We start from the raw sequence: 19,396 nt of genomic DNA, 5'->3' as shown, positions 1-19,396 counted from the left end.
TCTCTCTCTACTCGGTCATCTATCATTCATGACTTCGTTCATCATTTCATCCGCCTAGGTTGTCTGTTTTTCGATTCCTTCATTCGTTTGTTCATTCATGCCTTTTTTCCCCTCCATTCATCATTCCTCGACTCAGAAATAACTATCTGCCCATCCGTCCATCCATTCATTCATTCATTCATTCTACCCATCCATCTTTCCATCCCTCCATGGTCTTACCCTGGGGAAGGTGGTGAAGCGGTCGAGCTCCTCCACAAAGCAGAACATCTGCAGGCTGATGGCTGACATGACGATGAGCAGACTGGCTGTGAACACCACCAGGCTGCCTAGCTTCTTCCCGGGACCGAAGATCTTATACACAAAGTCCTCCAGCGCGGGGGAGATCTTGATGAGACGCACTACGCGCAGCACCTGGGGGGAGGGGGTCATTAGAGACTGATCCGAATACTGTACACACACTGTACACGTACAGTACAGTACAGCTGAAGTTTGGAGCAGTGTTCATCCAGGAATTATACATTGGAATACCAGTTGCTCTTGTAGGAAGACCAAATGTAGTTGTGGCTGGAAAAAGAAATAATTCAATATACACCTGTGTTGGGGGATATTGAATTACAGCGTAAAAGTGACCCGAGTAGGCCACTGATCAGGTATCGATGTGGACTGAAAGATCATTGATCTCCACCTTCTGTAATAACACTGAGCCGCGCTGCTTTGTCATTGCAGCGTTTACCAAATTGCTTTTGGTGACAACGCTCCTAGAAGAGCAATGAATCATGGTCAGGTTTTGATCCGGAGCGGAGAATGGCTATTGATCCTCATATCCTCCCCTCCTCCTCCACCCTCCTCGGGGTCTCAGAGGAACCCAGCATGAATGGACATCTCCTCACCTGCTGCGAAGAGTGGAGGCTAATATCAAACAGACCTGCTTGATCTGCCCCCGTCAAAGGCATAAAGAGCAATGACCTGATCAATGTAATGCACATGTGCTGACAGGCTGCCGGTCTCACTTTCTTCTATATTTAGGTTTGATGGTACGGACTGGGGAACACAAGCCTAATAAAACAAATCTGAAGGATGGGTCTGGACCAAATGGCTAGGTTTAAAGTTGGGGAGTGGAGATTGGGCATTTACATTTTACATTTAGTCATTTAGCAGATGCTCTGATCCAGAGTGACTTACAGTAAGTACAGGGACATTACCCCCGAGGCAAGTAGGGTGAAAAACCTTGCCCAAGGACACAACGTCATTTGGCACGGCGGGGAATCGATCTGGCAACCTTCAGATTACTAGCTTGACTCCCTCACCACTCAGCCATCTGACTCCCATCTGACATTGTGACACAAAATGCCTCTTCAGGTTTCATCACACGGGAAAGAGTTCTGCTGTGTTGTGTCTCCTCTGTTTGTGCCAGCTCTGTAACCTGCCCTACACTCATGTGGAACAAGTCAGCGTGCGATGGGTTCCCGATGCCACCTTTGTAATCATGCGATTTTATTCTACACGAAGCAAGAAGAAGCGACACGGCATGATTAGAAATGTGTGCGTGTCTATCTGTGTGTGTGTGTACCGCGTGTGTGTTTGGGTATGAGAGAAGGTGTGTGGCATTTTGACCAGACAGGATGACAATACATCCAAGCTGACCTTTCCCGGTGAAACTCCCTCAGCTTTAATTCCGGCCCTGGAGGGCAGATCAGAGGAGGTCGATAAGAAGCTACTCCTGATGTAAACACTGGTTGTTGCCACGACGAAGCATATTGGAATGCACAACTCATGGGGGACTTGAACCTACCGCCCGCTGATGCAGGATTTGAATGGAGCTAAGTTGGGACGTCAACCTACAACCTTTGGTCTCGTGAGGGGAGTTCCTGCCTAATGTGGAGCACGGGGAGGTGGCACCCCCACAGGTTATAGTCTTTAATGAGGCTTGTCAACACGAGCTGGTTTGATTCTGCCAGCCACTCGCAACAGCTGTCGTTCACAAACACACACACACACATACACACACACACTGTGGCACCACGGCAACAGCACACATTATTAGACCTGTTTATGTTTAGAGAAGGTCTGGGGAACGCATACACATCACATTAATCACATTTGGACACATGGAGCAGAGGAAGTGGGATATTTTGCTGGAATTGACAACTGTAGGAATAATAGATACAGTATAATGTTTGGAGAAAGTACTATGAAGTAAAGTCTGACGAACAGCAGCGTTAGAGCAGGATATCTAGTGAAGCTAAATGCTAAATGACTAATGTAAATGTAAATGTGAAGCAGAAAGGCTAACCGCAGTGGAGTAGCGAGCACATTAGGAGTGCTAATATAGGATAACTAGTTAAGTACCTAGTATCTAACTAGTATCTAGTCTCTAACTAGTAAGATTTCATGTAGTAGATATGACAGGACAGCAGAGTGGTATGCAGAACAGGATAACAGGATAAAAGTACGATATTCTGTAGAACAGGGAATTTAGTATGGCATGGATAGCAGGGGAACCTGAATATGGCATGTCAGCGAACAGTAGAATTAGTAGTGAAACTGTAGGACTTAAGAACTACCGTAGTATACTTATACGGAGAATAGTAGAACTTCGAAAATAGTATGGAGTAAAGAAAAATACATAGATTCAGTAGTGAAGACAGACACATGAATTAAACTAGAACATTGGGATTAATCAGTGTTAGTCATTCTGTGTCAGGCTAGGGTTGAGTGGAAGAACAAGTGATTGAATAAAATGGTGGTGAGAGATTAATTGATCGATTTATATTCATCAAAGCACGGTCACAGGGCCAACAAGGCTGAGATATGGCCTCAACGCATTCACAGGCACCAGCGTTCGTCCCTGAGCTGAGCATTTCTGGAGGAATCGAGATCATCAGTCAATCGCTTTGAATTCATTTCCACTGCAAAATGTATGTGTGTGTGTGTCTGTGTCGGCGTGTTTACACACTACTTATACTGTTTTCCACTCCAAACTATGTGTGAGTGTATGTGTGGTCTTGTTTAAGTACCCTTGTGGGGACCAAATGTCCTCACAAGTAGAGTGAAATCTGAAACGTTTTGAAAAACGTTTAGCAGGGCCCCATCATTTTAAATGCAGGGGTTTTGAGAGGTAGTGTTCTAAACGGTGTTATAACTACATTAAAGTTTAAGGTTAGGGTTAGTGGTTAGAGATAACGAACATTTGAATGGAAGTGAATGGTTGGGCCCCACTAGGATAGAAAAACAAACAAGTGTGTGTGTGTGTGTACATGCAGCCTACCTGGAAGTAGGTGAACTGGGAGTGATAGAGGACAGGGTAGATGTGCAGGGTGGTGCCCACCACTAACAGAGCCTCAAACTTGTGCAGGGAGGAGGAGATGTAGCCTGTGAATCCCAGACACCAGATCTTCAGGAGAGCCTCCAGGTCAAACAGAACGGTGAATGCCACCTGGGGGGTTCAGAGGTCACAACATGTTACAACGCCATCTGGGAACAGTGGCAGCGTGCACCACCAGGTCTGGGGTTATCCCTGTGATGTCGCGTTCCCCTGCATGTGCGACTGTCTCTTTCTGAGGTCACTGCAAGTACCCTAGTAGCAAAGCTCTCTTTCGTTTGGTCTCTATCTCATCCTGCTTGTAGCTTAGCAAACAGACCTCAGGCTAATACAAAGAAAAGAGGGAAACATGACTAATGGAGAATAGTGTAAGGATACTTGTGTGTGTGTGTGTGTGTATCCTGCATTTCACTAACCATCAACAACCATCCTCTGCACCTCTCCCTTCACAACCAGCACTCACAAGTCATTCCATCGATGCACAGAGATATGGAAAGAGCGAGCAAAGAGAGAGAATACCGTGTGTGGTATCTCCCCGCTCTTATCTCCCCCATTCAGCTGTGAGAAAGAGTAGGAGGACGGAGAGAGGCAGAGATGGAGGGAGGAAGGGAAGGAGGGAAGGAGGGAGGGAGGGGGGGGGAGGGGGGGTGGGGCAGGGAGGGAGGGAGGGAGGGGGGGGGGAGGGAGGGGGGGAGGGAGGGAGGGGGGGAGGGAGGGGGGGAGGGAGGGAGGGAGGGGAGGGAGGCACCCCTCTTCTCCCTGTCTTTGTTCCTGCTCTTGCAGCTGCATACTGATGGCATCGACAGAGCCAGGCAGACAGGTGTTTGTGTGTGCCAGTAAGAGTGTGTGCGTTCGTGTGTCAGAGCATGTTTGTGTGAGTGTGTGCTTGTGTGTATGTGTGCCAGTCAGTGAGTGTGTGAGCATAAGTGTGTGAGAACAGGTGTGTGTGTGTGTGTGTGTGCTTGTACGTGTGTGTATGGGTGAGGGAGAGCAAGAAAGAGAGACAGTGAGAGAGGGAAGGGAGGGGCAAGCGAGGGGTAAGAAGGGTGGAGATCGGAGGAGGGAGAGAAACCGAGGAGATCAAAAGATGAAAGCCAGGGGGCATAGGGAGAAAGGATATGCGATGATGGGATGGGTGGGCAGAGGAGTACTGAGCAGCAGGTGAAGGGTGGAGAAAGGAGGAAGGATAATGGAGAAGCAAGATGGGTGGGAGGGAGAAGGGGAGGGAAGGAGAGTGACGACCAGAGGAGACCAGAGAAATAGGACAGACGTACCTCCGCCAAGTAGAACACCTCGTCATACTTTTGCCGATGGTTTTCTCCCTTGTAGTAGTTGCTAGCGGCAACAATGACGTCCACGGCAACCATGCTCAGGATGAACATGTGGAACACCGAGGAGCGCATCAGTTGCTGTGGAAACACACATCCCAACCAGGGGAATATCTCAACGTTTGTTTTACTGTTGACGCTGACTGCATGGGCCTCTACTCCGCCTCGGCCACGCAGACAGACAACAATCAATGGCCGCGTTTCCCGGATTCGTTAAGAAGCTCTTCACGCTGAGATCTTCTCAGGAACGTTCTAAAAGCGCTCTAGAACGCTCTTAGAACGTTCCTAAGAAGCTCTTAGCGTGAAGAGCTTCTTAACGAATCCGGGAAACGCGGCCAATATCAATAACATCAATATTTCCATGTAGATAGGGGAGTGCAATGCCTGAAGAAGCTGATTCTTATTGGAGATGGCGTCAGGCAAAGGGGGCCGGTAGCAACACGGCAGGGAATGTAAAACAATCAACAGTCGACACCTTTCATGAGTCAGAGAGGAAGTGAGAGAAAGAGAGAGACAGGGGGGAGAGAGAGAGAGAGAGAGAGAGAGAGAGAGAGAGAGAGAGAGAGAGAGAGAGAGAGAGAGAGAGAGAAAGAGAGAGAGAGAGAGAGAGAGAGAGAGAGAGAGAGAGAGAGAGAGAGAGAGAAGAGAGAGAGAGAGAGAGATGGAGGGCTCTGATCAGCGTGTTCCCAGACAGAAGAGGGGAAGTGTGGAAGGATGTACGGTGAGATTTCCTAGGAGAGCAGACCGCATATTGCATGTCTGAAAGGACCACTCGGACCGGACACCATCATGACTCGAGAGGAATGTGGAGGTGACATGCGCAACCTAATGAGTCAACCTGTTTTGCTGTATCGCTGTTGTCCATTTCAAAACACGTCCTGTTTTTTTTATTTATTATTATTATAGAGAGGAATCCCAAGATTGGTGTGATTTCAATCTCTTGCGATAGAGATGGGAGGCAGCAGGCTTGTTATGTTGTTTGTCAGACGACAGGGTATATATGATATCAGCTTGTGTGTGTGGGTGGTGGCATCTCACCCAGCATGAGAGACACTCAGAGAGATCAATGGAGAAAGAGAGGCAGAGAACGAGAGAGAGAGAGAGAGAGAGGGGGAGAGAGAGAGGGGGAGAGAGAGAGGGGGAGAGAGAGAGAGAGAGAGAGAGAGAGAGAGAGAGGGAGAGAGAGAGAGACAGAGAGAGAGAGAGAGAGAGAGAGAGAGAGAGAGAGAGAGAGAGAGAGAGGGGAAAGAGAGAGAGAAGCAAATGAATATCTGAGAAACAGATGAAGAGTGCCAATTTTGAGAGAAAATGTCTCTCCTCGGGAATCGGGACCACTGCCACTCACACGCTCGTACGGACACACTCCCACACACACACACACACACACACACACAAACACTCAAGAAAAGATAAACTTGTTAAAAACTTGTTACTGTGGCAGCACTTGAAAAACACTGTCTCAGTAACACCAGTGAAGCCGGTGGCTATCTCTTGGAAAAGATCAGGCAGAGAGAGAGTGGGACCCCAGGGATGAGGCCAGCTGGGAAGTCTTCTGGAGAAGCTGAGATAAGACCCCCACACAACAGACACACACACCAGACACACACACACCAGACACACGCCTACTGGGTTACAAACTGGTACATTACAACACACTGGGCTGGAACCCTCTGTGGTGACTTGAATCATCACAGGGTCAACCACTTCATGAACACCTACTATCAGCCTACAGACAAACTACTGCAACAACTCAACCTCAGAGAAACAAACTATTGTGGCGTGATTGCAGATGATTAAGAGGATGAGGAGCAAGCAAAACATTTTTGGACTTCTCTTCCAAAGTCTCTCAAATCAATACAGAAAGAGGGAGGGGGGGGGGCAGATACTAAATGGCTACCTAAGGAACACAAAGGGAAGATGTATTTGTGGAGGACAATAGGCAGAAGGCAGGGAAAGAGAGGAGTGGCAGGAATGAAAAGACAAGGTAATAGGGAAAAGGTTGTCTCCAAGGCTTCTGGCTCCTTCCATGCTGGACCAGCGCTTGTTGCTCCGGGGGCTGGACACACACAAACACATCCACACACTCCCTGACTCTGATTGGACGTGACAAAGCCTTTTGACATTTTCAGCTACCAGACGTTCTCCCCCCGGGGTATTTTAGCTTCCTGGGGGTACGTGTGGATGTGTGTGTGTGCACGTTGCCAGACACATTCACTTTTTATGACTAACAGTTTGTTGCTATGTTGCTCTGTTCGATGAATGTCTAGAGAACGAGGTAATCTATCAGTCAACCTCAGAGACGCAGCCGCCTCTCCCCTGTGCCACCACTCCTTCCAGTCTGTTTCCGTTTTCTCTCCCAGTATGACTAAAGAGAAGAGACACTTAAGGAAACAACACTGTCACTGTTCCCACGGCGATGTGGCCTAGTTGAGCAGAGGTGGCTGATGGCACTTGCGTATCAAATATGGGTGCAGGATGTCAGAATCCATTTCACAGCCTTTATTGAGAGACAAGATGGCGCTCTCTTGCCATTTGATTCTTCCTTTTTGGCCCATTTTGGAAAATAAATCGTCTTGCTCCGGGGGCTGGACACACACAAACACATCCACACACTCCCTGACTCTGATTGGACGTGACAAAGCCTTTTGACACTGTAGATCATGAGATTCTCCTGGAACGTATGGAGAACTATGTTGGGATTTCTGGTACTTCACTTCAGTGGTTCAGATCGTATCTATCTGATAGATCACAATATGTCCACTATGATGGTTGCTCATCCAGGAGCTCCATTGTAAAATACGGAGTACCACAGGGTTCAGTTTTAGGCCCTCTGTTATTTTCACTCTATATGTTGCCTTTAGGAAACATAATTAGAAGTTTTGGGGTAGATTTTCACTGCTATGCAGATGATACTCAGCTATACATGTCTATAAAGCCGGGAGAATTTCCACATGCTATGGAAACCTGTGTTTCCGGGTTGAAAACTTGGATGACTGCAAATTTCCTTCTTCTTAATTCGGATAAAACCGAGGTTCAAATTTTTGGTCCGAAAAAACACCGAAATAATTTATCCCATCTAACCTTAGACTTAGATGGCGTCAAAGTATCTCAAAGCCAGCTGGTAAAAAATCTGGGAGTCACAATGGACCCAGACCTTTCATTTGAGTACCATATTAAGCAAATCACCAGAACAGCATTTTTCCATCTACGTAATATTGCCAAAATACGAAAATTCCTCTCAAAGGATGATGCTGAAAAACTAATACATGCTTTTGTTACGTCCCGATTGGACTACTGCAATGTGTTGTTCTCTGGCCTCCCAATTACCTACCTAAAAAACTTACAGCGGGTGCAAAATGCTGCTGCTAGACTATTGACTAAAACTAGAAAGTTTGATCATATAACATCGACTCTTATCTCTTTACACTGGCTCCCTATCCAAGCCAGAGCTGATTTCAAAGTTCTACTACTAACTTACAAATCTCTGCATGGATTGGCACCACTGTACCTCTCCGGTCTCCTTGCACCCTATTGCCCCGCAAGGTCTCTAAGATCTCAAAATGCCGGCTATCTGGTAATACCCAAAGTTAAGAAAAAAACTGCTGGAGGTAGGGCGTTCTCATATAGAGCACCTCTTCTTTGGAACAAATTACCCATCTCAATTAAGGAAGCTGATACTGTCTCGACATTTAAAACTAGATTAAAAACGTTCTTGTTTAGTCAATTCTATGATTGTTAAAGGGAAGTATGTGTGTACTTTCTATGTAAACCTGGGATGTGTGCTTGCCTATGTGTGTATCACATGTAACTTTTAAATTTTAATTATAGCTTATGTTCACATTGCCCAGCTAGATGTTACAAATAAAGTAAACCTGTTACTGTATATTGTTAGTATTATTATTATTATAGTTCCGTTGCTGTATATTGTTACTGTTATAGTTTTTTATTACTAGTTGGAGACAACGGGGGACTGGCTGTTTTCATCCTTATTCGTATAAGTATAACCTACTTTAGAGTTCTTTCCCCTGGAACAGATTTCATGTTCCAACTGAGGGGGGCTGTCGTTGTTTTGGTGTGTGGGGCTGCATCAAATACCCTTTTTGCTCTGTTAAATTGCTGCACTAGTCCACACTTGACCGGTGGGGATCTCATTCTATTTTGACTGTAACTGTTAGCTGCTCCTGGCATTCTCTAATCCCTGCTCTCCTCTCTGTCCCCCCCCCCACACATTCCCTGTGGTGTGGGGGGTTTGAGCTGTCAGGACCTGCTTGGTCGTCGGTCTGCCAACGCTGAACCAGGTCGTCACCCGGAATCCAGTCTCCATGACGGCCAACAGCGAGTTTCCCGGTCCCATCCAACGTCTATAAAGCCGAACAATGGATTTTGGTGTTTCAAAACCCATTGACACTGTATGACTATGTTTAGCTTGTGTTCTGCTCCTCTCTCTTACCAACCGTCTCTGGAGGAGGGGATCCCTCTCTGAATTGCTCCTCCCAAGGTTTCTTCCATTTTTTCTCCCGGTGGGAGTTTTTCTGGGAGTTTTTCCTTGTCTTCCTTGAGGGTTTAGGTTGGTTGAGGGGCAGTTCTATGGGCGCATGTGAAGCCCTCTGTGACATGCTTGCGTGTAAAAAGGGCTATACAAATAAATTTGATTTGATTTGATTTGATTCCTCGCTTGTCAGATGTGAGTCTCCTGTGCCTTTGAAAGGCCAGGTGTTGATGCAAGTAACCGTCATACCGTCGCATTCAAACACACGCACACGTTGAGACAGGTGCTGATGCCTCTGACACAATTAGTGGCTGGGTTTGGCAGAAATGCGACAACCTGTCATTATTCTGTCTGATATTACAATAAAGAACACCTCCATAGCCTTCTTTAACATGTCCCAGGTAGTAAACAGCTCACACAAATATTTACTTGAACACAGACCAGTCAAGAAAAATGGTCTGGTCAAACGATTTAATCGATGTTTACAGTTGTGGGCAAATATTGACTCCCTTGCGCTATCTTTTTAAGTGAATCACAATATCAACACAGCACAAACAAAACAGATGGTTCTCTCCCCTCTGTCCTTTCTTTTACCCCTCCACGCTATGTAGCAGTTTCAACCCTTCTAGAAGGAGCAGAATGGGCCAATGCGGGCATCCAGGATTGTCATCCTCCATCTCCCAGGTGATCCTGTCAGTCAGTCAATCTCTCAGACCATCTTCATAGGCCGCGCTTCGTCTGTTTCCACATTTATGCCAATGGGGATAAACACTCGAAACTGGCAAACAGCACCAAGCACAGCACTAGAGCTGGCATAGTTGGTAGGTGTGAATCTTCACACAGGAACCGTCATAACACAGAGCCTTGTGTAACTGCTCCACTTATATCTGAGTTTATGTCCACGAGAATAGCAAGCTAAAAGCGAGCGGTGAGAATGATCAAAACGTGTCCATCATACATATTGAATGACAGAGAGAAGACAAAAAAGTACAGTATGAAGTGAGGAAGAAGCTACAAGGATGGGAAGCGAGGGAGAGCTGGGTGATGGACGATCCAGCCATGTTTTATTTTCTTTCCTTTATTGGAGGAATCGTGTTGATAATAGAAAATAGCTAAATTATTCCCCTCCGGTCCAGAGTTTACAAAGGTGGGGCACTAGCCTTTTGCAGGGGGTTAGCTGGTTCATTGAACGCATTTGAAATTAGATTCCGTAGCAAGATTCGTGTGGGAAGTTTACATTGATGTGCCGAAAAGAGGAGCTCCCTTTTCAAGTCAAATCGTTCCGACAAAATGTTGATGAAGAAGACATTTCCTAATGTGGTTCATGGTGTCTAGCCTCCAGTGCAGAGAGAGGGCAGTGAACAGCCGGGATAATGGGTCTAGAGAACCCTAGGGACTGATTAGTATTATGGTTAGTCTGTATGAGGCCTGAGGGAGAAGACATCAAGACTAATTAGCCTCTGGTAATCTATGGTTTGGAAAGGGTCCTCTCCTCTCTCTGCTGAATATTCTACTAACCATGACATTGAAGCCTAGTGGTCCTCCAATATGGAAACATGCTACAGAAAATACAACAAAAACACCCCACACCATCCACACCAGCTTGACAACTACAGATGTGCAGTGTTCCAATAGAACTGTGCTTCCCTTATTCTTGGTGGCTGCCTTGGGGCATATGGTGAGGGTTTATGATAGGGATTCTTGTGTTCTGATGTAGGCTAGACAAGGCTAGACTAGAGAGAGCAGGGCTGGGCTGGATTGACCAAGTATTGTCTGATCAGGTCATGGCTTGGCTTGGTTAAGGGTCTAGACGGTTGGGTATTAGCCAGTGTGGTGAGACTTTACCACCAGCTCAGTAGGGGCAGGGCAAACCTTCTGTTTATTTCTGTCTTCCAGCAGGAACAGGTGGCTGACCAATTACCTGCCATCTACACCTGCTGCTGCTCATTGGGGACAGACAGACAGACAGGCAGACAAACATTAAAGTTACTGGTGGTAGAATAGTCAATGACGTCATAGGCTCAGAGAAGCAAACCAAACTCCGTCCTCCAGCCCCCCCTTGTAACACGTGCAACCCACAAAGGCATCACTTCAATGGAACTCGACGAAAGAGCAGAACGAATGGATGAAATGTCATGACTGATATCCACCCTGGAATTAAAATTCTCACGCTGACACCAAAGGAGGAACACAAGCTGAACAAACAAAGCCAGGACTTTCCAAACCACTATGGCTGTCTTCTGCTCTGTGCGGTCCTACCCTTTGAGAGATACCAGGAGTGGGATGAAAAACGCCTGACAAAACTCTTGAAGAAAGTAAGGCTTGCCAGTCAACCTCAGAGAGCTCCTTACATTTGTGATAAAGACGTACATAGGTTAATTGGGTGTGCTTGTGTCAGCAAGGCACACACTATGTTATCTCACATATGCAATTATTTATTATTTATTTTCCCACCCTAACTCATCCATCGGTTTTGGCACGATATAGACAATGTCTGTGTCAAAATGTTTGTCTTGGTCACGATTGCGTTGGTTGAATTGGATTTTACGTTCCGTTGCATGGTTTAAGAGAATACCATGTTTTTGTGGCAAAAAGTGCCTTGAATGCTAGCTAGTTTGCTAGCCACTTCAGTGCAAGCCTATACGCCACAACGTCAGCACACGTTAGCAACAACCCATAGATACGACCTGCTAGTTAGACAGACAGCAATATCAGCGAGCCCTCAGCATAAATACTGTAGATAAAAGTCTAGTAATATAAAGTAGAGGTTACTTTTTGCTAGGTACTCAGAACCATAGCTTAAAGTCTAGGGAAGTTGAGGCAACTTTTTGCTAGGTGCCTATGAACATGTCTTAATCTGCTAGACAAGTGGGCTCCCCTTCGTTCTTCTAACAGTTAGCAGTCTAACGAGCTCTACTTACCCGGCCAGAGATACGAAAACCTCATACAATCTATGATAGAGGAAGAGCTGGGCAATATATCGAATATTAGCGATAATATTGCAATCATTTTGACAACAATGTAACATTTGAAAATATCGTGAATATTGAGAAAGTTGGGTATGTAGGGTAGATAGCCTGGGTCTATTGATTGCCATTAAGGACGAAATACCAGGAAAATATAGCCAATTAGGATTTGACCCCTCTTCCACTGACACAAGCACACCCCACAATTTCCCCAGAAATTGTACCCTCTCTAGTTAATGAGTTAGTAGGCATATCCAAGAGCTCTGGATGGTACCATGGATATACATTTATAATGATCTGTGGGTACATTAGCTGCTTAATCTGTGCTATACCAATAATAATCTATTCTCTAATATGTTAGGTCCCCAACATGTTAAATAATCAAGATAAATCAATAGAAGAACACTCATTTCAACTGAGATTGCCTGCTTGGACTAAACTGGTCTGTCCTTCTGAGGTGCCCACCTGCCAAACCTAAACATTGAAAATCATCTAGAGCCTGCCAAAGTCCGCCCACACTTAATATCCTGCACAGGCACGCACACTGCTTTCTGTTTGTCTTTCTTATCTCTCTCTGCTCTCTTTGCCCAATCTAGATTTTCAGGGAGTAGATATTTCAGCATTCATGGGAGAGGCTTAACAGTCAAGGAGCTGACATCAGGGAAATAATATGGCCTTCAATTACAGGACAGGCAAAGGGAGAGAGTGGGGGACCCAGGGGAAGAGCTGACCACCTCTCTGTCTTATGAGTGTGTTTTTCTTGGTCTGAGTAAGTTAAGGGGTGACACATCATTGGTTGATGTGGCACTGAAAACCTCACTCACACAATCCACCATTTGTTTTGTGGCCTCCAGACTGCATCACAAAATCCATTATGATGCTCTGAGTCTTTTTCAAGGGGATATTAATTTGGACCACTACAGAGATGAAAGCAAGATCAATGTGATATGATAAATAATTAAATCAATAGTCTGTCCTTAATTAATATATGTGCAAAGACTAAAGCAGTACAAATGATGTGATTAAATCATAATTATTTCACTGTTGTGGGTGTAGCCTTGAAATGCAGCCAGGCACAATGTTTTAATTTATTTAAAATAAAACTATTCTAATGAGGAGCTTCTCTTTACTCAATTCTTATGAAAGTGTATATCTATACTATACTACACAAACAAATCAGCCGTCACAATATGGGCAACAAGTTTAAAAGACTAATTCCTTATCAGAAGCTAAAAAGACTTGATGATTTCTAGTGACGTATGACTCACAGAGATGTCAGTGTTTCTGTCTTCAATCAACAAATAGGACATTCAAAGTGTCAATATTTGAGTCTTTATTATTAGATTTTTTCCTTGTGAGGAGACTGATGATGTCATTGTGAGTAAACTCCCTGGGAGGCCAGTCCCCTGACATCCCTTTGGTTATCTCTATCCCCTAGCTCCAACTGATGAAGCCCAGGGGCACACACTTTGCTGAGAATAATAGAGACTTAATGATGCGCTCTCTCTCTCTCTCTCTCTCTCTCTCTCTCTCTCTCTCTCTCTCACTCTCTCTGTCTCTCTCTCTCTCTCTCTCTCTTTCTCTCTCTCTCTCTCTCTCTCTCTCTCTCTCTCTCTCTCGCTCCATCCCTCCTCCCCACAGGGAGAGCTTGGTCTTTTACTTCACAGTCCTATCAACATTGGGACAGCTGTACACACCGCCTGCTGCTTTCAGCTTATCTTTAAAGCTCGACCATTTAGGTCCCTCCTCCGACCAGGAGCCAGCACTGCAGCCCCGTCGTTCAGATGTCATTTGCATCGCATCTGTCATTGGAGGTGCTCTGCACATGAGACACAAGGGCTGCTGTGTTGTCACAGGCAGAGGAAGTCACTTGACACTCAAAGTCACGGTAACATGTGGACAAAAGGAGGTGTGTGTGTGTTATAGTATTAACATATTATATGTTATTATAGTATTGCACAGACACTGAGATTATGCATTCTGTCACTTCGCATTATAATGAAATGGTTATTTTGATTGTTCTCAAACCCCGGGGCATATCTCTCACTTCCCCCAAATTTGCATTGTATTCAGTCTGACACCTTAGTGTGTGTGTGTGCTTGTGTGCGTGCGTGTACCTGGAGGCATGCAGGCGCACGGCCATGGGGTTTGTTGACGTCCACAGCTACAAGCTGCCATCCTCCAGCCGCGTCCTCGTGGAACATCTGCGACACAGAGACAGGATGTGAGGGATGTGAGGGATGTGAGAGACTACACACATACACACACACACACACACACACACACCACAAGGAGCCCTCATCATACACGGTGGGTGTAACTTGGGTAGATACACCCTTCGGACAGGGTCTTCATAATGCATCTGTGAACACAAGGTCACCAAGTCCAACATTCAAGAAGAATAGTTATCATGTTCATGATCAAAAAGTGGATGTACATGCTTTCAACACAGGTCATTCAGTTTAAAAGTACACATTAACAAAGACAAGGGTTACTAACTTTGACCAACCAGAAGGCATGGACTATTCCTTGTGAAACATGCAACATGCACCCAGATTGTTGTCTGAACTAGCCTGTAGCTGTACCAGGTTATCAGAGCTAGTCTGTAGGTCCTGCATGTTAATGATGTCTGACTGACTGTTACTGTGTGTGTTCAACAGTTCCACAATGCTGCTCTGTGGCCAACCATCAACACATGCAGGGCCAGAAACAGAGTTTGGCAATGTAGGCCTATCTGACAGCAGGCAGATGAACAGAACATGGATAATGGAATATACTGTCATAATGATACAATGTTAGGCCCCATTGCAACATTCTGTGACACAATTTAGGAAAAATGTAATTATGTGTTTTATTATGGAATTGTTGTGATATGTATTTGAGAAGTAGTGCAGTGCATGTATTATGAACGCGGCTGTTAGCTATGGTTTGGTTGGAACTTAATCCCACAAAACTACTGTTAATATTTTCACAAATCACATAGCCATCGTCAATGTCAACTCACATTGTATAACCCCCAGGGATAATAATAATAATAAACACATATGTAACTCGTTTTTTCTATTTAATATTATTAAATGTAATAGTTATAACTATTACAAGCTGTATCCTTTTAAATATGCAGTATTCTGCCTAGCTCTATTATTGCGCACTAAGCTCTACAGCTCACTCAGTAGGGATATCTGTGATATCAATGTGGGTAATATAGGGTAATCACCACTGCAGCATTTAGTTAGAAAGTTTATTTGACATATACTAATTCTAAATGACCCTTCATAGATATAAGAAATTTGCTTACGATGCTAGAATAATCATGATTAATGGAATTATATGAACTCATAGCTGTAAATCACTCACTTACTGACGAGGGCAGCTACTGCAGAATTACATTTGTGGCTTGTTGTCTGATTTGTTAGTCGATAAAATTCCTATTGTTCCCACCGTTAATGTCTTGCCATCAGTTTGGTGAAAGAAAATGGAAAAGACAGCAAGCTAACATGCACTAGCCTACTGATTAGCTAGCTAAATTGTATATGTGAACTAGTTTGAACTGAAGTTTGTTTTAAGATGTATTTGGCCTTTTTAGCCTATTTTTATAGACAGCTGGAAAGAGAGACAGTAAAAAGAGCCCAGGCCTTAGACTTAGTGCTGCACACTCTAACCCGGGGCTCCCTCCTTGGTTCATGCAATTTGATGCAATCATCGATCGATTACAAATTTCAACTGATAGATTGGAGGCTTCTTGCCTTGCTCCCCCTTCGACAGTTAGTGCTTAATCGCTAACTGTATCCTACGGCTACAATCCTCTAGTTTTTTTGTAAATACATTTTTAAAATATATTATAGGAGTAAGAAACAATGCAACATTTTATGTGCTAAGTTATGGTTTGTGAAAAGCTTCAAAAGAACACATTGTTCGGGTATCGATTATGGTGGTCACTTGAATATATTTTCTTGGGAAGCTTTACACAACCATAACTGAACACATAAACATAAACAAATAAAATCTATTGAGTTTGATTGAGTTTGTTTTCCAACCTTTCAATCAACCCCAATACCCAGCACTGTTTACTCATCTTCTTGAATGCCAACCTCTCACTGTGAAATCAGCTAGGAATGTTCTCCAGTAAAACCCTTCAGCCGACTAAACAGATTTTCATGTATCTTATCTTCTAACCAAAAGGTGAACAAGAGTTGAGTCTATTATTCTGACTACCTTATAAACATTAACATAATAACTGACATTTGCCAGTTTTCTAATTAGCTCCAACCCCATGTTTAACTTTAAGAGCACCAGACAAATGCCTTGAATTGTTTTATTAAATAAATTAAACAAGGTTATGCCATCAACTGTAACAGACTAAAAGGTTACTGGAATATCATTACTGTACATGAATGGCCTTTGCCATTTCTTTTTTGTGCTCAGTAGTTTGTGGTCCCAGGGTCTGATCTGCCCAGACAGTCACCTTGGTACACAGATTTGCCCTGAAGGGTTCTTACAATAGGTCAGCCTCTTGGAAAAAAAAATACTTTTTGGTTCCTGGTACTGTATGAATTTGGATGCTGAAATCTGTTCACTTTTATGAGATCAAAGTGTTTTCAAAGGCTTCCTCCACAGGGACTACTGTAGTAACTGACTGCGTGTGTGTCTTTGTTTGTGTGTGTGTGTGTGGGGGTGTGTGTGTGTGTGTGTGACAGGAGACTGTTGCATCCCCCAGGATCTACTCCTGATCAGAAGAAGCAGTGTTCAAGCCCCGTGACTGACAGCTCGCTGCAACGCTTCAGCTAATTGCTTTTTCCCTCTAAATAAAAGATTGGGGCGTGACAATGTGATTATAATTAAATTTGATAGCGACAGAACAGCCTAATTGTTTTCAAGGTCGCAACACTGCTTCAGTGCTAGGGGCATCAGCCCGAATATAAACAATTTCTTCATACGAGAGAAAGGAAATATCAATACCTAGCTCTTACAAAATACATTCCACATGCAACCTGCTACAAGGCAGTTCTCATACTGTATCTGCCTGGAAATTAAGTGCATTATATTCTTCTTGTGTTCTTGTGAAAACTAGAAAAATATTTATTTTCCCTGTCTTTCCTCTGTGCTCAAAGGTTCAGAAGTCACCGTTTTCCTAAGCTTTTTTATTTCACCTTCTAAGCTGTGTTATCTCTTAGAGAATAAAATGAGCCACAAGAAAGCCTCCGTCTCTGTCCGCTGAGCAAAACCCCATTACAAATACAGAACGCATTCATCTCGGCTGCAGAGGAAGGCAATGGCCTTCTTTAACAAACACCTCATTTCCACTGACAACATTTTTCAGCGACGTCTAAAGAAAGAAACCTATGTAGTCAGGGGAACCTTTACCATCCTGACACATCTTCTCATTCAGGTGATGGGTTCAGGTGTTGATGATTGACCTGGGTGTACCCAACACCTGCTGTGGCTCTCCATGCTTGATCTGGCACACACATTCCAATCAGGATAAACAGTCCCATTCTATTGTTCTTTTCAATCTATTCTCATGTTCGGTTTCTCCCCTTTTTCCCTTGTCCTCTTCTTCCCCATCCCACCTTAAACTCTTGTGTCTCCTTCTCTCTCGTTCTCTTCCTCACTTCTCAGCTTCCCTCCCTCTCTCCCTTCCCTCTCTTGTCTTTTCTCAGACTGGCCCCCCTCCCTTTCTCTTTCCCGCTCTCCGGTTCAGAGTCCTAAAGGGAGCAAAGGGCCCAGGGCCTCCCAGTCTTAGTGTCGGCCTCTCTCAGTCTGCCAGCTCTGCTCTGTGCCAACTCCTCAGGCGCCACGCCATTCCACTCCATGCCACTCTGAGCGTGTGTGAGTGTGAAGATGAGCGAGTGAACACAGGCGTACTGCTGTATTGTCTCTGCCAGACCTAGGGACACCCACCCACACACACATACACACATCAACAGATTCCATCATTCAATTATTTTCCTTTTCACACTCAGAGGCTGTTATCCAGACCGAAAATGTGATATTTTCACTGAAACGATTTCTTAATGTTTCAGCGGGTGCGTTTTTTGATCCAGTCGTAATTCAGTGTTACAACAATGCTAAAGACAAATACAATAACACAAACAAGGAAAGCAATCCATTTACAATCAATCCGTGTATTTTAATAATGATGTTTTTGTAAAAAAATATTGTTGGGTCATTTGTCACCAGACCCACCCCTACACCAGCAACAGCAATGACAGTATACACACTGCATCACTGTACAACATGAACAGAGTAACACCTAGTGTCCAATCTTCTCTCCTTATCACCGTCACACGAAAAAACGATTTCACTACAAGCTAAAAAAAGGCAGATCCGACAGGATACTCTAAGCAAAGCTCCGTATTATAGGCCCCCCTCACCTTCACAAATTCATTTGCATAACTCATCATCATTATCTTGGCAGATATAATAATATTCTGGTTGAGATGAGGACCATTGTCACATTAAATATGCATTTTAAAACACTATGCAAATGGAGACTGAATACCATAAGCCTAGGGGAAGGGCAACAGATATTCAGTACTAAATCCATTCAAATGGCTGTGATTCAATTCCCTTCCTGTTGTGGGGACAGCATTCCTAGCTGGAATCGTTGCTAAACTTTGTTGGTAAACTTGTGTCACAGTGTGTGAGTGAACTGTACCTGTGTAGTAGCAGTAGAGGTGGTGCTGCTTCTCGACCCCCACATCTGCTGAAACTGAACCCTGATCTCAGCAAACGTCTCAATGATGACAGCTATGAAGACATTCTGAGAGAGAGAGAGAGAGAGAGAGAGAGGCATACAGACAGAGAGGAGAGGAGAGGAAGGGGGGAAGGTAGAGGGACAGAGGTAGGGGAAAGTATTGAAAGATATCGAAAGATGTTAGATGTTCCACTACGTGACCATCAGTCTCTCATAAATAATGCTATTCACATAACTACCGTACAGGATCTGACCAGGTACTCAGCTACCGTATAGATCCGACCAGGTAGACAGCTTCTATATAGATCTGTTACGGTAAACAGCTATAGTAAAGATCTGACCAGGTAGACAGCTATAGTAAAGATCTGACCAGGTAGACGGCTATAGTAAAGATCTGACCAGGTAGACGGCTATAGTAAAGATCTGACCAGGTAGACAGCTAAGGTAGACGGCTATAGTAAAGATCTGACCGGGTAGACAGCTATAGTAAAGATCTGACCAGGTAGACGGCTATAGTAAAGATCTGACCAGGTAGACAGCTAAGGTAGACGGCTATAGTAAAGATCTGACCAGGTAGACGGCTATAGTAAAGAT

General features: G+C 44.5%; 1 protein-coding gene across 1 annotated transcript in view; it reads right to left on the bottom strand.

The window, feature by feature from the left end:
• nalcn (sodium leak channel, non-selective) overlaps positions 1-19,396 on the bottom strand; it is a 60,886-nt gene that overhangs the window by 31,355 nt on the left and 10,135 nt on the right. Inside the window, exons 10-14 of the mRNA XM_047047769.1 lie at positions 18,764-18,868; positions 14,223-14,309; positions 4,597-4,731; positions 3,269-3,436; positions 220-411 (exon numbers count right to left, since the gene is read on the bottom strand). Of these exons, the coding sequence (XP_046903725.1) occupies positions 220-411; positions 3,269-3,436; positions 4,597-4,731; positions 14,223-14,309; positions 18,764-18,868 (687 nt within the window). The remainder of the gene's footprint in view (positions 1-219; positions 412-3,268; positions 3,437-4,596; positions 4,732-14,222; positions 14,310-18,763; positions 18,869-19,396) is intronic.

This window comes from Hypomesus transpacificus, chromosome 23 (assembly GCF_021917145.1).
Source record: "Hypomesus transpacificus isolate Combined female chromosome 23, fHypTra1, whole genome shotgun sequence".
Classification (NCBI taxonomy): Eukaryota; Metazoa; Chordata; class Actinopteri; order Osmeriformes; family Osmeridae; genus Hypomesus; species Hypomesus transpacificus.
The sequence above is the reverse complement of the archived record's forward strand: the minus strand, read 5'-3'. Positions and strand labels throughout refer to the sequence as shown.